The 24308-nt window shown below is 36.2% G+C and overlaps 1 protein-coding gene across 1 annotated transcript in view; it reads left to right on the plus strand.

The window, feature by feature from the left end:
* Positions 1-2873: 2873 nt before the first annotated feature.
* Positions 2874-24308, plus strand: part of jph1a (junctophilin 1a) — a 47653-nt gene continuing 26218 nt past the window's right edge. Inside the window, exons 1-2 of the mRNA XM_028434480.1 lie at positions 2874-3385; positions 9520-10288. Coding sequence (XP_028290281.1) covers positions 3007-3385; positions 9520-10288 — 1148 coding nt within the window. The 5' untranslated portion in view covers positions 2874-3006. The remainder of the gene's footprint in view (positions 3386-9519; positions 10289-24308) is intronic.

Consider the following 24308-nt stretch of genomic DNA (forward strand, 5'->3'; position numbering starts at 1 on the left):
GTGAGGACAGGAACAGGAAGTACTCCCCCTGCTGGCTGGGAGGAGACACTCCTTTTTACTGCACCACAGGAGAGAAAAACATGTAGTTTATCAGTCATTGTTTTTATGTGTATCATCTGTGTTTTCTCTACTACAGAGGTGTCCAACTCATTTTAGTTCAGGGGACAAATATAAAGTAGTTTGATCTCAATTGAACCGCAGATTTTAGGCGGGAAAACTAACAATTTCAACAAATAGGCAATTTGAAAAAAATGGCAACCTGTATCTGTTTGTTGCCAAGTTTGTTCTTTTTAACTAATTAAATTAAAAGTAATAATGCAGGGAAAAACAAAAGACTGACCTTGACCTTAAATATGACTTTGAGCAAAGGTCAAGGTCACACATTGAAAGGAAATGTTGTTCAATGGTACCAGTCTGAGAACTGGATCTCAATTTGTGGCCAAGTTATAGGAAAAATTATTTATTTTATTTTTTATTTTTTGTGACCTTTGACCCCTACTGATCTTTTTACGAGTAGGTCGTACAGCTTTGGTCCTCACAAATAAAATACTTCACTTAAGATGAGCTTTTCATAAATGTAAGCATCAAACTTGTACAATAAATATTCATAGAGATATGGAAAATGTTGGTTTTTGACACTTGACGTGACCTTGACCTTGACATTTTGGCTCCAAAAAAGGTCGACTGCACATTCTTGACATTGTCTCTATGAGATGACACACGTGTCATTAGTGCTGCATTAATAGCCTATAGGAGGAATTCCACGAAAAATAATAATAAGAACTCCAACGATTATTGTATTTGTCAATTTTCAATTGGCAAATACAATTTCCCCAAGTTTACACTTGGACGTACAAATGATCAGGGTTATAAAGAGTACTGGTATATCCTAATCAAGTAGAATCTATGTTATTTGATTGAAACTGTACTCAAGTACAAGTTATTCATACATAAAATACTCAAGTACAAGTAAAAAGTAGCTCAATTAAATAGTACTCAAAGTAAAAGTTACAATTTACTTTCACCTCCCACATTTATTGTTGGTAATAAATGTTGCCACGGTTTCCTTGCAAACAGTAAACATCTCATGTAGAAAATTAAAAAGGAACAATTGTATAAAACGTGTATAAAATACAAGGTTTGTAAAAATCTACAATTTACAAGACCAATGAATTAAATTCAAAATAAATTAAAATTATCAGTATAGCCACATTTTTTGATTTTAAAACTGAGAAAATAACCATCATTGGTGCCGTACAATTACGTTTAATCTGATTGGTCGGCTATGATAAGAAGCATTTGATTGTTATTTGTGGTTTCATAATGTCTGTTAATCATTTTAAAACTAAAAATAATAATTTACTTAGTAATGGCTGGGTGTAGAAATGTAACTAATTATTTTACTTATTTTAAAACGTACTTAAGTACAAGTAAAATTACTGATTGAGAAATATAATTTAAAATGTACAAGTACCCCTAAAAGCAACTCAATTACAGTAACGTGAGTAATTGTAATCCGTTACTTTCACCTCTGGATAAATAGATACAGTTGTTTTTTTGGGGGGGGTTGATGTTGCAGTGATAAATGTGTCCAACAGAGGGCAGTGTTGTTTATGTGTTTTATTGTTTTTGCTCTTAATGTTCTCAGGACAATTGCTTTGGAAATATACACAAAATAAGTCTTTGTTAAACAAAGTAGGAATGTTTTTCAACGTGATTTTGCATCGTAAAATGACGTTGGATTTAGCCTCAAGAAAAACATTTGTTTAAGCAGCGATAATACAAGAATAAAAAGAATATAAACCAGGTCAGAGAAGGATTCAGTATAAACATATCAGTGCAAAATGTATGTGTAAGTTGGGAGGTGGTCATCTGCAGATTCCTTGAAGAAACTAATAATAATAATTTTTGAACAATTTGAGTCCATATTTGGTTATTTACCCTTTTTCTGTAACTATACATTCAGTCATATACCAATTAGAGCTGGGCGATAAGATTCAACATGTATCTATATACATTTCTATTTACAATATCGCCTATATTGAAATATATTTACTTTATAGCTTATTTTGGATTAAAATACTTGTTTTAAGAGTCACAACTTCTCAGAATAGCAGTGAAAGCTAAAGATGGATTTCTGAGTGTGTTCTAACCAAGATCTAAACAAGCCACACTACAGAACTCACTCACATGTGCTGTCCCTTAGAGGAGAAAAGCCATATTTAAAAAAAAAAAAAAAGGGGAAAAAAATCCAATAAATGTGCCTGTGTGGAAGTACGTTATACGTAGCCATAGCCACCGGGACTATAGATACATTTCTGGAGCATTTGTACACAAGCGCAATGTGTTTGAGTTTTTTTTAAAATTTATTGTAACATATTGGTTAGGTTTAGAGTTACAGTTAGAGGTACAGTTAGGGTTAGAGCTAAAAGGAAAGCGGTAGCTAAAAATAAATACGAGCTAAAATACAAATGACAGAACTTTAAGTCGCGTGGTGCACCTATCACGTGACCTAAACTGGCCAATGAGGGGCGCTGCATATCCATAGAGTCGCAGTTTATAGTTATGGTAAATGTATCTGTAGCCACGGCCAAAAAAATATTGTATATCACCAAATTGAGAAAAAATATCGAGATGTGAGTTTAGGTCCATATTGCCCAGCTCTAGTACCAGAATCATATATATATATATATATATATATATATTTTTTATTTTTTATTTTTTTATTTTTTTCCGAATTCCACCACTAATATAAATAGAAGTCAATATTATTAATATTATTATTGGCTAAATCTGTGCTCTATTTTTTTGTTTTTTTTTGGTGGGGGGGGGACAGGGGGGAGGACTAGGGGGAGGTCCTGTGCTGTGACGTACTGCTGGTGGATCAGCAGAGCCTCGGTACCTCCACTCTCTCTCCCTCGGTGGATCAGTGGGTGAGAGGGGGGAGACAGTGTCCGCTACAGTCCTACAGTGCTCCGGTACCGGAGGGTCTCCATCTTTATCTGAATGACGGGCGGACGGTTCGACTTCGACGACGGTGGCACTTACTGCGGGGGGTGGGAGGATGGCAAAGCCCACGGACACGGCATCTGCACCGGACCCAAGGGCCAGGGAGAGTACGCCGGGTCCTGGTCGCACGGCTTCGAGATAGTGGGGGTGTACACCTGGCCCAGCGGGAACACCTACCGGGGGTACTGGTCCCAGGGGAAGCGACACGGGCTCGGTGTGGAGAATAAAGGCAGGTGGATCTACCGGGGGGAGTGGAGTCATGGTTTTAAAGGACGGTACGGGGTCCGACAGAGCCACAACACCCCGGCCCGGTACGACGGGACCTGGAGTAACGGACTACAGGACGGGTACGGGATAGAGACCTACGGGGACGGAGGTAAGACGTTAAACATTATATATATACACTAGCAGAGCTGACCACTGGGTTTAATGGTTCTCAACCTGTGGGTCAGGATCCACAAGTAGTCCTGACTTGGGCTGTGCATTGCCATGAATCTGACGATACGATACGATTCACGTTTTTTTTGTGTGTGTGTGTCACGATACGATATAAATAATATGATATACATCGCAATATCAATCATATTTTTTTTTTTTTTTTTAAATAAAATAAGATAAAAAAAGTAATAACAAATGTCACCTTTACAAGAACAAAATGGTACAAAATACAATTCATTTAATTTTATCACTTGCCAGAACAAGTAAATGGTATCGAACTGTAATTCAAGTACAAATATCAAACTGTCAAATTACATTTAAAAAAATATAAATTTTTTGGATTGATACAATAATCGCGAGGTAAAATATTGCGATATATCGCCAAATAAAAATTTTTCTTACACCCTTAGTCCAGACCATTGAAAGGTTTTAATGGTAGAGGTTCTCAACATGTGGGTCAGGACCCATAAGTAGATCGCGGTAATATTTTGAATGGGTTCCAAGTCTGATCAAATCTTGTTTTATTTTACTGTCTTTATATATACATAGATATACTGTATGTGTGTTTAAAATTGATTCTGCGATATATCGCGATATTTCACCACGCAATTATTGTATATATATTATTGTGTATATATGTCCAAATCGTTTTAGTTTTTAGTTTTTTAGTTTTTTTTTATTCTTTATTTTTCGGTAATTTTGGTCCAACAATCACACAAAGTATACCAACGATGGCAAACATCACAATTTGACAAAAATACAAAATTAAAAAAATATAATAAACCTGGAACAAGAGAGAATAAATATTTATTACTCTGAGTGTCAAATCACCCTGTTTTTTATGTAGATTTTATTTATTTTTTTATCATGTTTTTTTAACAAAAAAACAAAAAACATTTAATTACGCTAACATTAGCATAGCTCATAAACTCTCAGTCACTAGGTGTCTGGAAGTTCATTGCACTTTATTTTCATAAAACATACTCAGTGGTTCTCAACCTTGTGGTCAGGACCCCATTTGGGGCTGTGAGACACTGGGAGGTGGTCACCTGATGCCTTCAAGAATAAAATACAGCCCATTTCTGCTTATTTTTACCATTTTTCTTCAACTACACAAAACTCACCATATTTTAACCTATTTTCATCACTTTTTCTTGCCATATTTTTGCTCCTTTTAATGTATTTTTGTTACATTACTCCCATTTCTGACACTTCTACATCACATTTCAATGTATTTTCTGTGTATTGTTTCCACTTTACAGACATGTTCAGCACTTATAAACCCTTTCCACCACTTTTACACCTAATGTCACTTTGAACCTCTTTTCCACATATTTCATGCTTATTTTTGCCAATTTAATCACATTCACAATTTATCATTCCCAATTTTCTTCCAATATTGACACTTTGAAACCTTTTTCTGGCCTTTTTTGCCCACTCTAATTTGGAATTTTTAACCAATTTAGATTTTTTTTTAAATCCCATTTTACCACCTTTTCCACCATTTTTGGTCACTTTTAACTCATTTCATTTTTGATTAAAACAAGGATTTCCATCTTTCAGATGACTATAATAATAGTAAACTTCATGTATAACAGTGGATATTATTCAGATGAATAAATACATGTTGGGGGGTGGGTGGGGGGGGTGTGTCCCTGGTCTCTGGTCTCTGATAAAGGTTGAGAACCACTGACTTTCCCACCTGAGAAATAACCCTGTGTTTTATGTCTTCTACTAATAATAAATATATTTTAATAAATCAAATCGCCCACTTACACTTTAATGTGTTTTTAATGGTCTTTGCATTAGAGTCCAAGCTCCTACGTGGGGGCTGTTCCCCTCCACCCACTGCCTTATGTGACTAAATTAGTAGTTTCCAAATTAGAAATGAATGAAAAATAAACCAGGGCATTTATTTCACACATCTTAAAGCAGTGGTTCTTAAAAATAGTCTGGCTTCACATTCAGGATCACACAGGATCATTCAGGACGCACAAAATGTGCGTCTGAGGTAGTTGATTTAAAACATAAAGTGTAACTGTGGAGAAAATTATCTAAAAAAGTTAATTATGATTATTATTTTTATTTTCTGTAAATAAATGCAGCAGAATAAGTGTAAATAAATGACACACATATATTAGAAATGAAATTGAATAAATAAAATGTGTGTAAAAAAATAAATGAAATAAACTTAGAGAACGCAAACCTCCGCTAAGCGCTAAATATCTGGATCAATGATCCTGATCACAGTAAAATGATGGTCCATTGTTCTATGAATCTGTGATAACCACATTTATTTATTCATCTGAATAATATCCACTGTTATCCAGGAACGTTTACTATTATTATTATAGTCATCTTAAAGATGGAAATCCTGGTTTTAATCACAATCACAAAAATGGTGGAAAAGGTGGTGAAATGGGATTTTAAAAACCACAGAAATTGGTTAAAAGTTGCAAATTAAGTGTGTAAAAACAGACAGAAAAGTAATAAAAAGGGTTTAAAGTGTCAATATTGAAACATTTAGTTTAAACTGGCAAATAATGGGCATGAAAAATTGTGAATGTGGTTAAATTTGCAAAAATAATCATGAAATATGATGAAAATTGGTTGTGACAATAATGGGTCAACATATGTGACAAAGTGGTGGAAAGGGTTTATAAGTGATGAACATGTCTGGAAAGTAGAAACAATACACAGAAAAGTCATTGAAATGTGATGTAGAAGTGTCAGAAATGGGAGAAATGTAGCAAAAATACATTAAAAGAAGCAAAAATATGTCATGAAAATAGGTTTAAATATGGAAAGTTTGGTGTAGTGGCAGAAAAATGGTAAAAATGGGTTTAAATTGATAAAAAAAAAAAAACATTCTTCATTTCTTGAAGGCATCTGGTGACCCCCTCCCAGGTTGAGAACCCCTGTCTTAAGTTAATGTAGCATGTCCTATAGCTATATCAGGGGTGTCAAACTCATTCTATTTCTGGGGGCCACATTCAGAACAGTTTGATTTCAGGGGGCTAAACCAAAAATAATCCAACCATGTTGGTAAAAAGAATTAAGTTCATTTCTAACAATATATTGCACTGATTTCTGGGTAATCTGGGGAATATTACACAAAATGACAGAAAAATACAGAAAACAACAACAAAAATACAGAAAGTGACCTCAAAAATGCACAAATTGACAACAAAAATGCAGAAATGACAGAAAAATACACAAAATAACATTAATAGGAACACAAAAATGATGAAAACCCTGATTTCCCCGTTTATTAATGCTCATATTGGTCATTATTCTGAATGCTGACATAAATGTCTGATTAGATAAGTTGCCCACCCCTGCTTTAAAGGGCCGCAATTGGCCCCCGGGCTTTGAGTTTTACACATGTGACCAACGACATGGGGGGGGAAACTTTTTATTGAGAAAAATCCTCATTTCATATTTTACATTTTTTTACTGTAAACTAATATAGAAACTCAAATTGAGCAAAAATCGAAGACCACAAGATGGAAAAAAACAGATCTAAACAGTGAGATTAGAAACATTTAAACCTCCAGCTGTGACGCAGAATAGAAGAATAGCCAAATGTACACAACGCTGCTCTATTTAAGTGTGTGTGTGTGCGTGCGTGCGTGTGTGTGTCTAAGCTGTTGGGTCCTGGGTGAGCATCATATCCTCTAACTGAATCCTTATGGTGTGAGATAAGTGCTGCACGCCTGATGGTTGCAAATTGCTGGGCTGGGGGGCTGGGGGGGGGTCAGCTGATCTCCACAACATCTGGCCATCTGACCTCACAACATCCTGATACGTTGATCTGCAGGGTCACTAAATTGAGCCAGCCTGTTAATCTGACACTGTTGATCCATCTAAAGTCCTGCCCACGGCACAATATCATTTTCTCTGAGAATTCATTTCACTTTTATTTAAGCTCATTTTCTTTGCTTTTGTAAATAAGATCAAAACAGTGCAGATATTAAGCTTTGTTCATACTGTTTTTATTTTTTTCTCAAAATGACAATGTATGATAAAAATCTTGATAGTAGAAAATTCTGGATTAAATTTGCTGATGCAAAATGTCTCACAGGCTAAAATAACATCAGAGTGCTTTAAGATTGGTAAAAAAAAAACAACAACAACTTGTGCGTGCAGCACAAACACTGGCAACTAGCGTCACAAAATGTACTAAAATACACAAAATTACTACAAAAACACAAATTAACAGAGAAATGCAACAAAAGAACAATATAAATACTTAATGGGACAACAAAAGGAGAAAAAAATACAAAAAATACATAAAATAACACAAAAAACTACAAATAGGTACAAATAAATAGAGAAATGCACAAAATAACAACATAAATCCAGAAAAGGACACAAAAAGAGAAAAAATACACAATGGGACATTTATTAACAAACAGCTGCACAATATTTGCCACTTTTGGCTTTTTCTACTGTAAGGGACAGCACGTGTGAGTGAGCTCTGTTGTCAGATGAAGGTCTGTGTTAGGATGCACTCAGAGATCATCAAACTGAGCTTTTTGTGATGTTCTGAGAAGTAGAGAAAGCAGCGACTCCTAAAACAAGTATTAAATCTAAAACAAGCTATGAAATAAAAATCTGGTATCTCGACATATTGCCCAGCACTATTAGGAATGTTGTGTGTTGTTTTTGAGAAGAAACTCTATCAAATGGGTTTAAAAAAAAAACTTCCTCTCATTTAATGACTCAGCATTTCCATGGTAGTGAAGGCACCCAGTTTTACTGGAATTATAGGCTCCACCTCCAAAAGTGATGAACATTTATCCCAAAGAGATCCTTCATTTCAGTGACTTCATCAAATCTGTGTGATTGAGTTAGTTTAGCTGTCAATCACAGATTAAGGAGGAGCAGATTATGCATTTCATTATCTTTTACTGCACGTCATCATCTGATCTGCGTTTAACATTGGAGACCATTATTTTAAGCTTGGAAAATATACAAAAGTTACTACTTTTACACACACCCTCACCAACATGTTTATTGTTGGTAATAAATCTTGTCACGGTTCCTTTGCACACAGTAAACATCTCATGTAGAAAAGTTTGGTGCATAATTGGAACTTCATTTATTTTCCACAAAGGCATCTGTATAAAATGGATTAAAAGTGATATTAGATAAATATTAGATTTAAAAAAACTACAGATATTGGTTAAAAGTTGCAGTGGGTAAACCAAAAAGTGGTAAAAAAGGTTCAAAGTGTCAATATTGGCTTAAAAGTGGCAGAAATGAGGGAACAATTAGTGGCAAATAATGGGCATGACATGACGTGAATGTGGTTAAATTGGCAAAAATAATCATATTATGATGATAATATGGTGAAAAGAGGTTAAAAGTGACAGTAATGAGTCAACATATGTGACATTAGGTGGAAAAGTGGTTTATAAGTGCTGAAAATGTTTTGAAAGTAGAAAAAAGTGCAGAAAAGGCATTGAAAGGCATTAAAAGGAGCAAAAATATGGCAAGAAAAAGTGATGAAAATAGGTTAAGTTTGGTGTAGTTGCAGGAAAAGGGTAAAAATAAGCAAAATCAGGCCTAAATTGTTGAATCAAGGCCAAACCAAAATCTATAACATTCAGAAAAATGAGTGGTTTTACAGCAATGTTGAAATCGCAGATATTTTATCACTACACATTTTTTTTTTTTTGCAATTTTACAACATTTATTTTTCTTCATTACAGAGAAAATACAATTTACAATCATTTCAAAACCAGATAGAGATGGTTTTGTATTTTCTATTTAAATTAATGACTGGGAGATTTTCAAGTTTATTCATTTCAAACATATATACAGAATAAAGAAAATGCGTACATAAACATATAAAGTGAGGTGTCCACTAACCTCTTCAGTCGGTTTTGCTTTATTCAGCGTCCAACTTGATTAATACAACAATCCTCCTCCTCATACAACTAACAAAGTGTCTCATGGCCCCAAGGTTGAGAACCTCTGGGTTAAAAAACGTGAAAATTGAGAATAACAAACTGAAAATGTTCCATGGACCCAGTGATTGACGTCTAGGGTGTGTGTCGTCCTCAGGTACCTACCAAGGCCAGTGGATGGGTGGGATGCGACATGGCTACGGCGTACGTCAAAGCGTCCCCTACGGCATGGCCACCGTCATTCGCTCTCCTCTCCGCACGTCCATGGCCTCGTTGCGTTCCGAGCAGAGCAACGGTACCGTTCTCCAGGACCTCTCCTCCCCCGCCGACACGCCCACCGGCACCCGCGGCGGCTTCGTCCTCAACTTCCACTCGGACAGCGAGGTTGTTACTGGCAAGAAGAAGGGCCTGTTCCGGCGCGGCTCGCTCTTCGGTAGTCTGAGACAGCTGCGTAAGTCCGACTCCAGAACCTCCATCTCCAGTAAGCGTAGCTCGGCCCGGAGCGACGCCACCATGAGCCGCATCAGCTCCAGCGACGCCAACTCCACCATATCCATCGGCGACGGAGAACTTCCCGACGAAGACCTACCTCAGGAGGACCACGTGGACGCCACCACCACCGAAACCTACATGGGCGAGTGGAAGAACGACAAACGCAATGGATTCGGCGTGTCCGAGAGATCTAACGGGATGAAATACGAAGGGGAGTGGCTTAACAACAAGCGCCACGGTTACGGTTGCACTGTTTTTCCAGACGCCACCAAAGAAGAAGGAAAGTACAAAAATAACGTGTTGGTGCGTGGAATAAGGAAGCAGCTGATTCCTCTGAAGAACCCCAAAACCAAAGAGAAGGTGGACCGCGCAGTGGAGGCGGCCCAGAGGGCGGCGGCCATCGCCAGGAGTAAAGTGGAAATAGCAGCTTCCAGGTACCTGTTCACTCTCCTGCACTGTGTGTGTGTGTGCGTGTGTGTGCGTGTCCAGTGGACGGGCGTCGGACTTGGGGGGTAAATGATCCTGAGTAGTACCCAGGCCCCAAAGCAGGGGGGTCCCCTCAGAAGTCTGTTTTGTACATACGTACGAAAATGCATTTTAGACATTTTTTGATTATTCACATTGGAATGAAAAGGTAACCTGGCGAGAGCCAGATTGATGTGTAGCCCCTCCCACTAATGCAAGTTCTCCACATAGATCTGGGTGTGTGTCTGTGTCTGGTGAATCCTTTCAGAACCAGGGAGAGACACGAACAGAATGCTTGAAGCTGATTGGGTGAAGCGCCTGTCCACCATGATTTGTTTCAGCCAATCACACGTTAATAAATGACGATGCGCCGCAGAGTCGCTGCTACAGCAACAACAACAAGGCTCCGCTGGTGAATACGTTACTTTAAGATAGTAAATCTGAGGTCATGATGTCGTTGAGTGACTTTTGTCATTTTTGCAACACGAGTATGTGAGTTAAGGACACGTTAATCATCCTCCTGCGTCAACATCTTCCTATTTTGATTCGGAGCTATGCTAATAGCGGTAGCCCGACTAGTTCCTCTCCCCACAACTGCTCATGCACCAGTTTTGCTTTGGCACATCTGGATATCCCGCCCTAAACCACAACACTGCCTCATGATTGGTTTTCACCGTTTTGGTTTGGATTCAAAAGGCAAAGGTGGGAACAGCACAAGATGGATTCTGGTGTTTGTGAACACCAGGAGAATCCATCTAGCAGGCAAGGTTACTGAAAAGAGCCCTGTGTGAAAATAAGTGAATCACAGTTTATCACTAAAAACAGTGATTCATTCTGCATCAGGGACCTAGATACCACCCCCTTTAAAATAATACAAATGGTACGACCCACATGTGGCAGGTTGTCTGAACTGTGGATGTGAGGAGCAGGAGATAGACAGCTGCAGGAAACCATGTCTGTCCTCAAGAAAGGAAAACCAGGAGGAAATAAAGTAGAGGCAGAGCAAGTGTTTAAAACACTTTTAAACACTCACAGCTTTTTTTCAGCAATAAATTATTTTGATTCTTGCACATTTAAATGCTGAAACATTCCTTTTGCGCGTCACATTTTGAAGAGTAAATATTGCTGCCACCATGATTCAAATTGTTCTATATTTACCTTTTATTAAACAGATGAATATTACAATATGATAAATATAATTTTGATAGCCACACAGTAAAAATATGGGATTTATTAGCAACCTTTCTCAGCCATTTGGTTGCTTTTATGCATATTAATACACTTGTGATATACTTTCTTTGGACACGTTTGCTCATATGTATATATATATTTTTTTAAGTTATACCTCCTCCCCACCCTCAATAAAAATGAAATGTTCTAGCCGTCTCTATATTGTGGCAAAAGTATGTCACAAACACAATATTCAACAAACCACTAGAACATAGTAGAACACATTTATAAAATAGAAGCAATAGATCTGGAGTTATTAGGTTATTGTGAAGGAAAAAGAAAGTTTATAAGTATAGTTTCCAGACGAAAACTTACAGTAGGGGTTCAACAAGATGGTTTGTACCCAGTGCCCAAAATGTGGTTTGACGTGTGTGTGTGTGGGTGTGTGTGTGGGTGGGTGTGGGTGTGGGTGTGGGTGTGGGGGTGTGTATTGTGTAAACAAAAAAAGACAGGGCCAACATCCTCAGGCGTTTTTTCAAGAAGCCCAGCAGGGTGCAGGTGACCAATCGAAGGCTCCGTGGTGGAGTCACATGACCACAGCTCCGACCTTTAGTACATCATCACAGTCGAAGCATTTGTGTGTGATCATCTCTGAGAAAGGTTCTGTTACTATTCTCTGCCCGTGTCTGTCATTACCAGGGAGAGGGGGCGGGGTTTGGGTCAGGCATCTCGTGCATGATTGCTGTGCCTGTGAGTGGACGTGTAGACATACCTGAGCCAGAGCCAAGAACGTTTCATGAGCCCAATAATAATAATGATACCTGCAGCACTTCCCCCTCCCCCCTCTGCCAACTATTCCTCTGATGTGGTATCTGTCCTTTAACAGGTGGATGAGATAATACAGAATGACCTTTTCATTTAAACCCCCAACACTTTAGTTATGTGTGTAGCATTGCTTTGACGTCCTTTGGTCTTATTGTAGAGTAGAACTGAGGACCTAGTGGACCTTTACCAGCTGGGAAATGGTTTCTCCTTCATATAATATGTCCACTTTGATGACTAAACTGCCCATGTAGCTGCTACTAATCGATCAATCAATCAATCATCAAACTTTTATAGAAACCCAAATGCACTGGTTGATGATTTAGACTAAACTTAATGTGAAATTCCACAGCTACACCTCTGGCAACAGTGATTCCTTTATTTTAAGTATTGATCATATTCTTTTGTCAAATATTTAATTAATACAGGGGTCTGCAACCTGTGGTTCTGGAGCCTAATGTGGGTCTTTGAATCTTATACAATGGCTTCCTATAGCTTTAAAAAAACTATTGAAATATATAGTTATTTTCACAGAGGCTATTAATGATTAATGACAAATAAAATCAAGATATGACAATTTATTAACCTAAAATAAATCACATTGTACAATGACTCAGCACATTCCTACTTCACCTCCTACAACATCTACAGACCATCAACTTTCCTCCACCTGTGACTAACCTTAAGTTTTAAATCCCTGGTAAGAAACTAAACCAACAAAAGCACTATTCTGGAAGAAAATACAGATTCATTTAACCACCAATGTACAGGTTAAATATGTATGTTTTATATGTGGCAAGAAATGAGTAATTAGCATGTGTTGATCACATGATCATGTGTTATCAAATTAATGTTACTTTTTGTAGCCTTTCAAATAAAAAAAATAATATTCTTTATATAACTTTGTGTTCATGTAAACTGAGATGTGTAAGAATTTGAAGATGAAAGATACTGTTTTATTTATTGATGTCAATTTATTTTATTTTATTTTAAACTGTTTTTAAGTTTACATTTACATGATCAACATAAATTAAATCAAACATTATTCTATATCATTTTAAGTGTATATAATGTAATACACTGTATTGTCTTCATAGAGAAGGTATTTATGGCTCCAGGAGGACTTTAATCCAGGTGAGATGAGGTTAAATGGTTCCTTGTAGAGTAAAGGTTGCAGAACCCTGAATCAATAGAACACTATCGCTAAAATTAGTAACACCATTGCTAATGCCGTGTGGTTTTTACTTGATATATTATACCCAATAAAAAATAAATATCATCAAAATATATCAAAATATGACAATCAGAGTTGTGCTCTTTTGTTTTCAACTGTTGTCTAACAAAATGAAGGAAAAAAAAACTACCATGGATGGAGTCCAAAAATATTAATTAAAATTACTGAAAAATTAAGAATGTAAGAAAGAAAAAAAAAATAAAAAATTTCATTGTGTTCAGAACAACCTAAGAATGTTTGACCAGAGAGACAAGCTTTGATGACAAAAAAAAAAAAAAAGTGAATGTAACCATGTCGGAAATAAACTGAATAAAAAAATAAAAAATAAAATAAAAGTACAAAAAAGTCTTAGAAAAAACCAAAATAAACTGTAAACTTGGTCTGGTGATGACAACAGCTGAGTGGAACTAAAAATGGCATTTTTTGATTGGGTAAAAAATGATCACCTGACTAAAATATTTTTATCACCATATCAATTTAATTGAAAATAACCACTTTTTGTTATTTATTTACAATGACTGGGCTGAATAAAAGTAGCATAAACTGAGTTTATTCACCAGAACGTGTGTCTGTAGGAAAAAGTGGACTTTGGAGCAGGAGAACATCCACACCTTCTAACACATCAGAGAAAATGCTGAACCAAAGAACCTCTGACCAACACAACTTCATGAGAATAATGTCAATAGATTAGGTTGAAACGGGTTTGAGCTTAAAGAGACATCAGCTTCATTCAGGTCGGACGCTACAAAATAAGAGATGAGAAAGAACCGGTTCATCAGAGAAACACAAATCTTAAAAGTCCTTAATGATACAGTATTTCCTCTGTACGATAAATAATGTATAGAATCTAAGATGCAGATTACATAACATAGATTTAACATGATTTATATCACTTTATTGGGTAAGCCAGTGATATGAGGGAGTTTTTAAGTGACAAAACCTTCAGTGAATAAAAGAAATACTGTATATAGTGGGTGTTTAAAAGAAAAGCCATATAATCTGTGTTCTGCCAGTGCATTAGTCGAGGAATCATTTACAGGAGCGATGCGTGACCTAATGCAACAACAGTAAAAGCATTCAAAGCGTTAATGGCAGCTTCCTGTGCCTGATCACATTACTGTGTGATATATGGACAGTGTTGTTGTGTCACGTGGAAATCAGCTGGAAATGTGAAACCAAAGCAGCTTTTTTATTTTGCATTGAAAAGCCTCCACAATGGTTGAATGATGCTGTGGATTTAAGCCGGTTATGCAAGTCTGATGTACGCGGTGGAGGGTAGAAGATTGTTCTGTTAGAGGAAAAGGAGGAGAAATGAGATCAGAACAGGATAAGCTTTGATTGAATAAGACGGGAAAAACGCCACACATTGCTGCGATGCAGTCTGGGGGAAAGGAGGAGAAGAAGAAGAAGAACACACCCACCCACTCTATCCATCTACTGTACAGAGACATCCCATTAGGCCCCGGGGAGGAGCTGATGACCTCACGCTCGTGATCAGCCAATCGATTGATAGCAAACATTGTGTGTGTGTGTTTGTGTGTGTGTGTGTGTGTGTTTGAGCAACGGAACAGTTTGTTTGGAAGCTTCTCCCATTAGTCATCGTGTTACAGTTAGATCAGCACTTTAGGCCCAACGATGACTCAGCAGAATGGCTGTATGCTGTAACATCTGCTGGACAAAACAAAACCTTTACTGCAGAGGTATTTAAATGACTTTACCTAAATAGGAAATAATATTAGTGCTGTCAAGAGATTAAAAAAAAAAAATAAAAAATTAATTTATCTAATTAATCTATTTTTTAATCTGATAAAAATGCTGATAAACGCTCTCACCTTGAGGTATTTTCATTTTAATTAATTACATTATTGTGGCGGATGAAAATATTGATATAAAACAAAGTGGTTTTATAAAGTTATGTATTGTTTTTAACAGACTTGAACCATTTACACCATCAGGGGAAATATTGATGTGTAATTAGTCAAGAAATTACAATGAAAATAAAACATCAGGTTGGAGCTGGGCAATATATCGAGATTCAAGATATATCGAGCTTTCTATTTTGGCAATATAGACAATGACAATATTGATTCATTATTTTGTATTAAAATACTTGATGAAAAGCTCCGTTTGATGGATTACTGAGTGTGTTCTAACACAGACCTCCATCTAAACAAATCAAACTACAGACCTCACTCACACGTGCTGTCCTTTAAAGGAGAAAATGCAAAAAGTGTCCCATGTTAATAAATGTGTCTGTGTGGCATTTTGCATCAGCACATTTAACCCAGAATTAACTTTCTGGTCAAACTTCATTTAAATTAAAATTATCATATATCACCATTTTGAGAAAAAAATATTGAGAGATGAGTTTTGGTCCATATCACCCAGCCCTACATCAGGTCCATATGTAGTGCTATAGGTTAGCATATCATAAACAATCAGAATATAATTATTGAACACTGAACTTTAATATCCACTGAATATTTATCCACTGACTTTGTTCTTTTGTCACTCATTGGCTGCATCCAAATAGTCCCTCCTATCTCCTTTCCTATCCACTTTTCCTTAACCCCATGGAAGACATCACAGAGTTAAGGAAAGGTGTTAGGAGAGGAGTTAGGAAAAAGTGATCATGTTTGTTTTGACGATCAGACGCACTTCCATTATGTGATGTAATATTCCTACGGCCGCGCCTCCTTTCCTCAGAAAATTTGAATCCCTATTATCAGTTTTTGGGAGTGGTGGCCTAGTGGTTAAGGACGCTGGGCTTGTAATCGGAGGGTTGCCGGTTCAAGCCTCACCTGGGCCATCATTGTGGGACGTTGAGCAAGTCCCTTAATGGCTGCCCACTGCTCCTCAGGGATGGGTTAAATGCAGAAGACAAATTCCATTAATCTACTAACATTACATGGCCAATTAAAGGCGAAAGCCCCGATTTAATCTTTATTGTGATGTGACACAAAACAGGAAGTAATTTGGGACGCTGTAAATATCTGTCGTATAAGACAGTGGTTCTGAACCTTTTCATCCCTCCAAAATAAAGGTCCCAGAGACACAAGAGAAGCTTGGTAATTGTTATAATTTATATTAGAACTTCATTGAAAATGTAATTGCAATTGACTTAGAGCTGAATTTTAATCGGAAAAAAATGGCAATTGTCATAATTGTAATGGCGTTGTAATGTGAAACTGGATAATTGCAGATGTAATTATTGAAAAATGTAATTGACCCCAACCCTGATTTACCCTTTTTACCACTTTTTCTGTCCTGTTTTTGCCCGCTTATATTTGCAGCTTTTAACCAATTTCTGTGGTTTTTAAAATCACTTTCAACCCATTTTATTTGTGATTAAAGCAAGGATTTCCATCTTTAAGATGAATATATACTATATATATATATATATAATTACTGTAATAGTAATTTAGTTGTAATTATATGTGGTAAATGAAGACATAATTGTAATTGATAAATGTAATTTCACACTAACCCTGGCTGTAGCACATAGAAGGTTGAGTTTTCACCAACACAGCACTTAAAAAAAAAAAAAAACCATAGAAGAAGTCGACCAATCACTGAGAAGCTCTCATCATCTGTGTTTCACCAGAGCTCAGGAAAACAAAAAACACTCATTAGGTCATAAATTAAACTGCATTCCGAGGGGATTCTCACCAGTGTGTCTGTCTCTCTGTCACAGACACACACACACACACATATTGCATGCAGTGTGTGTGTGTGTGCGTTGCTGGTGTGTCAGCAGTGAGACGCTGCCTAAATAAGGCAAGGCATCAGTTGGCTTATCAGCACCAGCCAGGAATATGTACCCGTCCCCACACTGATATAGCAGTCTGCCATCTCACTCACGCTATCGTATCTCCTAGATGTGTGTGTATATGTGTGTGTGTGTGTGTGTGTGTGTGTGTGTGTGTGTGCAGTTATAAACCACAGGAAAGAATTGAAAGACAATTGGAGAACCTGTCTGTGTGAGAGACAAAATGAGGTGACCGACTGAACGTCATTTATTGGCAGGAGAACAGAGGAAGTGTGTGTGTGTAGTGTGTGTATGGATCTAGGTTGTGTTTGTTGATGGCCTGATGAGGACTGACCTCAGCCACTCACCACCAGCCCTTTTTTAGAGAGTTATAGATCAGCACCAGGACAAATTTAAATAAGACGATGATACCACTCGCTCCGTCCTCGTTCTTTAAAATCACCGCTGGTCATTTGTGCTGAAGTCACCTTATGAGAAGGTGTTCATAAAAAAGTAATTATGCTTCTGAAAACATGCCAAAGCTTGTCTGTTTATGAAGTGAAAAGTAGGAACAATTAGTTTAAAACTTGCAAATATTGAACAGGAAGTGAATGTGGTTTAGTTGGAAAAAATAATGATGAAATATGGTGAAAAGAAGTAACTATGATGGGTCAACATATGTGACATTAGGTGGAAAAGTGATGGAAAAGGTTTATAAGTGCTGGACATGTCTTGTAAGTTGGAAAAAAATGTGCAGAAAAGGTATTTATTTATTCATCTGATGATCTGAATAATATCCACTGTTATCCAGGACGTTTAGTGTTAAAGTGGACCATAGTATAATAAAATGGGTTAAAAGTTATCCAAAAAATGGTGGAAAAGGTGGTGAAATGGGATTTTAAAAACCACAGAAAATGGCTTAAAAGTTGCAAATTATAGTGGGACAAAAAGTCAAAGTAAAAGTTAAAGTGTCAATATACGAACAATTAGTTTAAATTGGAAAATAATGGGCATGATTTTTGGTGAATGTGGTTAAATTGAGTAAAAATAATCATGAAATATGGTGAAAAAAGGTTAAAAGTGACAATAATGGGTCAATATATGTGAGATTAGGTGTAAAAGCGGTGGAAAGTGTTTATAAGTGCTGAACGTGTTTTAAAAGTGGAAAAAATTTGCAGAAAAGGCATTTATTTATTGATCTGAATAATATCCACTGTTATCCAGGAATATATATATATATATACCATTTTACATGTTACATTTCAGTTTTGGCAATATAATATTAAAGTACAGTATGTTACTCAAACTAAATCTAATGAGCAATTTTGATAAATACATATTTTTTATTATTCTTGTTCGGGTTTCTGAGGTTTAATTATTTATTTATTTATTTATGTATTTATTTATTCTTGTTTTGTAATTTATATTTTCATATTTTATTCATATTTAATTGTATATTTTTTTCCAATTTATATTTCCTCTAAATATAAATACTTTTCATGATTATTTTTACTATATTGTGTGTCCAATCTAACTGTAAGAGGTTATATTATATATTGCATTTTTAACCTGTCGATGAAGGGTGTTTATTATTTACAGAAAAGATCAATTTGACTTGTTATTTTTTTATTCAAACATCAGACGATAAAACAACAGAAAAATTCAAACTGTACGTATGTAAACGTAGCATTAATCTGTTTCCTTATGGTCTGTGAAAGCAGGGGTTTAAATGTAATAAATGTGATATGGTTTTGAAATGAGGAGTGTATAAATGTATGAGGGCTTTTGCAACATAAAGAAGAAGAAAAGATTTGGTGCTGAGAGCTATTTATTCCTCTCTACTTCCTCCTTAATATGTGCCCTCCCTGTGGGAGGAAAATAGCTCTAAAAATAGAGTCTATAGCAGAACTAAAAGAGTCAATTATAGTTATCATTTCAAATCTGTCGCTGTTGTAATCATGATTTAATTGTAATTGAGTTCAGATAACACACTTCATGAAAAACGCCATAAAAACTGTCATTTACAATTTATTTAAACACAAACCAGGGGAACCATGTTACAGTTCTATTGCTAAACCATTATTAAAATATGTTTCATGTCAACTTTTCCCATTACCTGTCAGTGAATCTTACAGTATATTTAAATCTAGGTATAATTATAGAAAATAGGCTCAGACGCCCACACCAAAAATATTAATACCAATATTTTCATTGATTAGGAACCCTAACAAGGTATTTATCAATTTATATATAAATTAATTACAAATATAAATATAAATGTATCAAGGTATGATATTTAATGTGTTTTATAGCTGATTTAAGACGTTATCATAAGAGATGCTTACATTTTATTGGCTTATTTATTAAAGACTCAGTAATTGTGATTAATTTTAATTTAACTTTAGCAATTGAGAATGTAATTGACTTTCAGGGTGAAAAAAGAATAATTTTAACTATTAGTGGAAAAAAAAATGCCGGTCTCCATAGTTGGATAATTGAAGATGTAATTTGTAATTAAAAATGTAATTGACCCCATACCTGATCCCTTTTTTTTTTTTTTTTTTTTTTTACCATTTTCTGTCTGTTTTTATCCACTATAATTTGCATCTTTTAACTAATTTTTTCTGTGATTTTTAAAATCCCATTTCACCACCTTTTCCACCATTTTTGGTCATTTTTAACCTATTTTATTTCTGATTAAAACAAGTGTTTACATCTTTAAGATGACTGTAAATATATACAGTATATACTATACTCACCGTAGTTGTAATTTAGTTGTAATTATACACGCTTAAATGAAGACGTAATTGTAATTGAAAAATGTAATTGACCTCAAACCCTGTTGCTAACCAATAATAATCAATCATCATTAGCTGTATTTTCTCTGTGATAATTGCTCTGATTTAATCACAGTGAGATGTAATGATTATTACATTAGACACATAACATTTGTGCAGAAATGAAGCGCGTTCATTCAGCAGCTCGTCACTAATAATCCCAGAGGACCTCCTTTAGTGAGAGTTCCTGTTAGCATGCTAACGCTGTTCTCCTGAGAATTGGCTTTTTTCTCAAAGATCTTAAAAATAGGACAAGGTTATGTTTCAGCTTCAGGTCATTGAGCAGAGAGGCTTCAGCACTGTGAACAACATGGATGTCAGCGCTAAATAATAAACCAAACATTCATACATTGTTCAGAGGGGGAATAAAGGGGGTCCATCCATAAAGTCAGTAAAATGATGGTCCATTGTTCTATGAATCTGTGATAACCACATTTATTTATTCATCGGAATAATATCCACTGTTATCCAGGAACGTTTAGTATTATTATAGTCATCTTAAAGATGGAAATCCTTGTTTTAATCAGAAATAAAATGGGTTCAAAATGACCAAAAATGGTGGAAAAGGTGGTGAAATGGGATTTTTTTTAAACCACAGAAATTGGTTAAAGTTGCAAATTAGAGTGAATAAAAACAGACAAAAAGCATTAAAAGTGTCAATATTGGCTTAAAAGTGACAGATATGGGGGGAGGGGTAATGTCATTTAAAAAGTAGGAACAATTAGTTTAAACTGGCAAATAGTGGCAAAAATAAGCGTGAAATGTGGTAAAATGGCAATAATGGGTCAACATATGTGACATTAGGTGCAAAGGGTTTAAAAGTGTTGAAAATGTCTTGAAATTTTATAAAATTTGGAGAAAAGACATTGAAATTTGATGGAGAAGTGTCATAAATGGGAGTAATGTAGCAAAAATACATTAAAAGGAGCAAAAATATGACAAAAAAAGGTGATTGAAAATAGTGGAAAAGGTGTGAAATGGGATTTTAAAAAGCACAGAAATTGGTGAAAGGTTGCAAATATTGGAACAATTAGTTTAAACTGGCAAATAATGGGCAATAGCATGACAAAGTGTGAATGTGGTTAAATTTGCTAAAAAAAATTATTGTGAAATATGGTGAAAAGAGGTTAAAAGTGACAATAATGGGTCAACATATGTGACATTAGGTGGAAAAGTGGTGGAAAAGGTTTATAAGTGCTGAACATGTCTTAAAATTTTATAAAATGTGCAGAAAAGACATTGAAATTGGATGGAAAAGTGTCAGAAATGGGAGTAAAGTAGCAAAAATGTTTTAAAAGGAGCAAAAATATAACAAAAAAAAGGTTCAAATATGTCAAGTTTGGTGTAGTTGCAGAAAAAAGGTGAAAATAAGCAAAATTGGCTCAAAAAATTGTTTTAAAAATCTATTATTGGCATAATTGTGCACATTTGTCTGTCTGTCTTATTTGCTCAACTTTCAATCAGCCATTTTCCAGTGAAAAATGTGTGTGAATGTGTGATTTTGTCCCAAAACGTGATTGGCTACACTACTCTACCCTCAGATGTTCTTAGATTGGATTATGGAATTATCACTGGTGTTGTTAAATCCCAGTAATATTATCTCACACACTCATGTAAATAGTGCTGTGTGTGTGTGTGTGTGTGTGTGTGTGTGTGTGTGTGTGTGTGTGTGTGTGTGTGTGTGTGTGTGTGTGTGTGTGTGTGTGTGTGTGTGTGTGTGTGTGTGTGTGTGTGTGTGTGCGTGTAGGCCTTGATTAAGGGTGTTGTTTTTGATAAAGAATGTCCTTCTGTTTGTATCACTTGTGTATTTTGTGTCACTATGTTATTTATTTATGAAGTTTACCAAACTGAGGTAAAGTTAAAGCTGGTCTTTATCTCATATTATCACTAGACATGTCTTTATCTGACATTATTTACATTATTTCATACGTTGGCTTCTTCCAGATGACCTGATCTTGACTTAGATGTCGTCTGCTAAACAGCGTTCATACTATCCAGAGTTCACACACACACACACACACCATCAAACCTACAGACTTAAACACGAGGAGTACGTCTTCTTTTTCCTGCTATTTTGACATCAGCACAAGTGGAAAAAACTGTGATTTCATCTCATTTTAAAACTTTTTCAGGACATCACACGCATGTCGCTCTCAAAAAATTCGGAATTTTTTTACCAATTGTTCCGTGACTATTCAATATTCACACTGTCAATTTTTAGTTTGATAGGATGAACACTTTCTGAGATGCAGAAATTTTTATCTTCCAATATATCAGGAACTCCATCACATAGTAAAGGTAAATGTGGTATAGTAATATAGCTCCACCTATTCTCTCACAATCTGCTCTACATCCTATCTGGTGGACATGTCACATACCTATTTAGATTTAGCGATTGTCTAAATTTAATGCTAACAGATATTTTCAGGCTGACACTGGTTTCAATGTCAGAAGAAGAAGGAAACGCTTCTCACCTCTACTAGTCCTGATGTATTCGAGTTCACAGTAGGGGCCTATATATATATATATATATATATATATATATATATATATATATGTGTACATATATATACATATGTATATATGTATATATAGTCATAATGTGTGTGTTCTTCACTGTGACCTCTACTCAGGGCAGCGACTGCTTGTTTAAAGCAGGCATTACATTAATTCTGTGGTGTGCAGATGTAACCTGATGCTAATGCTCCTTTTGGCTTTGTCCTGAAAACTGAAGGGTGTGTGTGTGTGCGCGTGCGTGCGTGCGTGTGAATGGTGACAGTAGATTAGAAGAAGAAAGAGAGAGAGCACAGACCATAATTAAAACTATTGCTTAAGCTCAAGTAGTTGCCAGGCAATACGACCTTTACTCACGTTGATTCCAGCTGTGGACATGTGGACAACGGACGGGCAACCGTCGTCACATGACTGATCTTTGTCCTCTACGATGAGATGTGTGATTATTTTCTAGTTCTGAAAGCAGCTAAAATGGATGTGTTTCTGCTGTAGGTGAATTGTGTGTTTATTCATTTGCAGATTAATACACACCAGATGACTGGTTGGACAGCTTGCTCCAGTGCCTCTGTCAGTTACCATGGTTACTGCTTCACCATCGTCATCACCGTGTCAGCCGTTTGTTGTTGATTTTCCTCCGTAGAGAGGGGGAGTGAAGAGGAGCTCGTTGCTCCAACGCCATGTTCATCCATTCATTCATTCATTCATTCATCCATTTGTTCATTCGTTCATTCGTTCATTCATCCATGACTCATTCGTTGGTTCGTTCATTCGTTCATCCATCCATCCATCCATCCATCATCAATCCATCCATTTTTTCATTCATTCATCCATCCATCCATTCATTCATGACTCGTTTGTTGGTTCATTCGTTCATCCATCCATCCATCCATCATCAATCCATCCATTTTTTCATTCGTTCATCCATCCATCCATTAATTCGTTCATTCATTCATCCATCCATCCATCTATTTATTCATCCATCCATCCATTCATTCATGACTCGTTCGTTGGTTCATTCATTCATCCATCCATCCATCCATCCATCCATCCATCCTCCCTTCACTCACTCACTCACTCACTCACTCACTCACTCACTCACTCACTCACTCACTCACTCATTCATTCTTGCTCCACCTCTTCCTGTCTCTCACCAGTCACAGATTTACAGGAACAAAAAATACAGACTCTAGGTTTGTTTAAATGTAACATAATGATGATGATGATGGTGGTGATGATGATGATGATGATGATGATGATGATGATGATGAGACCACTTCATGCCTCACAGTCTTCCCTATTACACTACATCACAGTATTTGTTTTTTCCACCAGTCAGGCTTGTGTGTGTGTGTGTGTGTGTGCGTGTGCGTGCGTGTGTGTGTACGTAGGGGAGTTGACGTTATGGAAGGTTTCTTTTTCATGATTCTAAGGTGTGTTCTTGTCCAACGCTACACTGTGTGTTTGCAGATGCAAAACCAGATGTTGGGTTTTTAGTGCAGTCTCCAGTCTTTTTATTTGCATCGCTGGAGACCAGTGTTTGTGTACGTGTACACAGTGTGTGTGTGTGTGTGTGTGTTAAGTCAAGTCAGTTTAATCTACTTTAGCTCGCAAAACAATTTGTTTCTATGTCATCGAAATGAAAATCAAGTCTGTTTTGTTTTGAA

The sequence above is a fragment of the Gouania willdenowi genome, chromosome 20, assembly GCF_900634775.1.
Source record: "Gouania willdenowi chromosome 20, fGouWil2.1, whole genome shotgun sequence".
NCBI classification, from domain to species: domain Eukaryota; kingdom Metazoa; phylum Chordata; class Actinopteri; order Blenniiformes; family Gobiesocidae; genus Gouania; species Gouania willdenowi.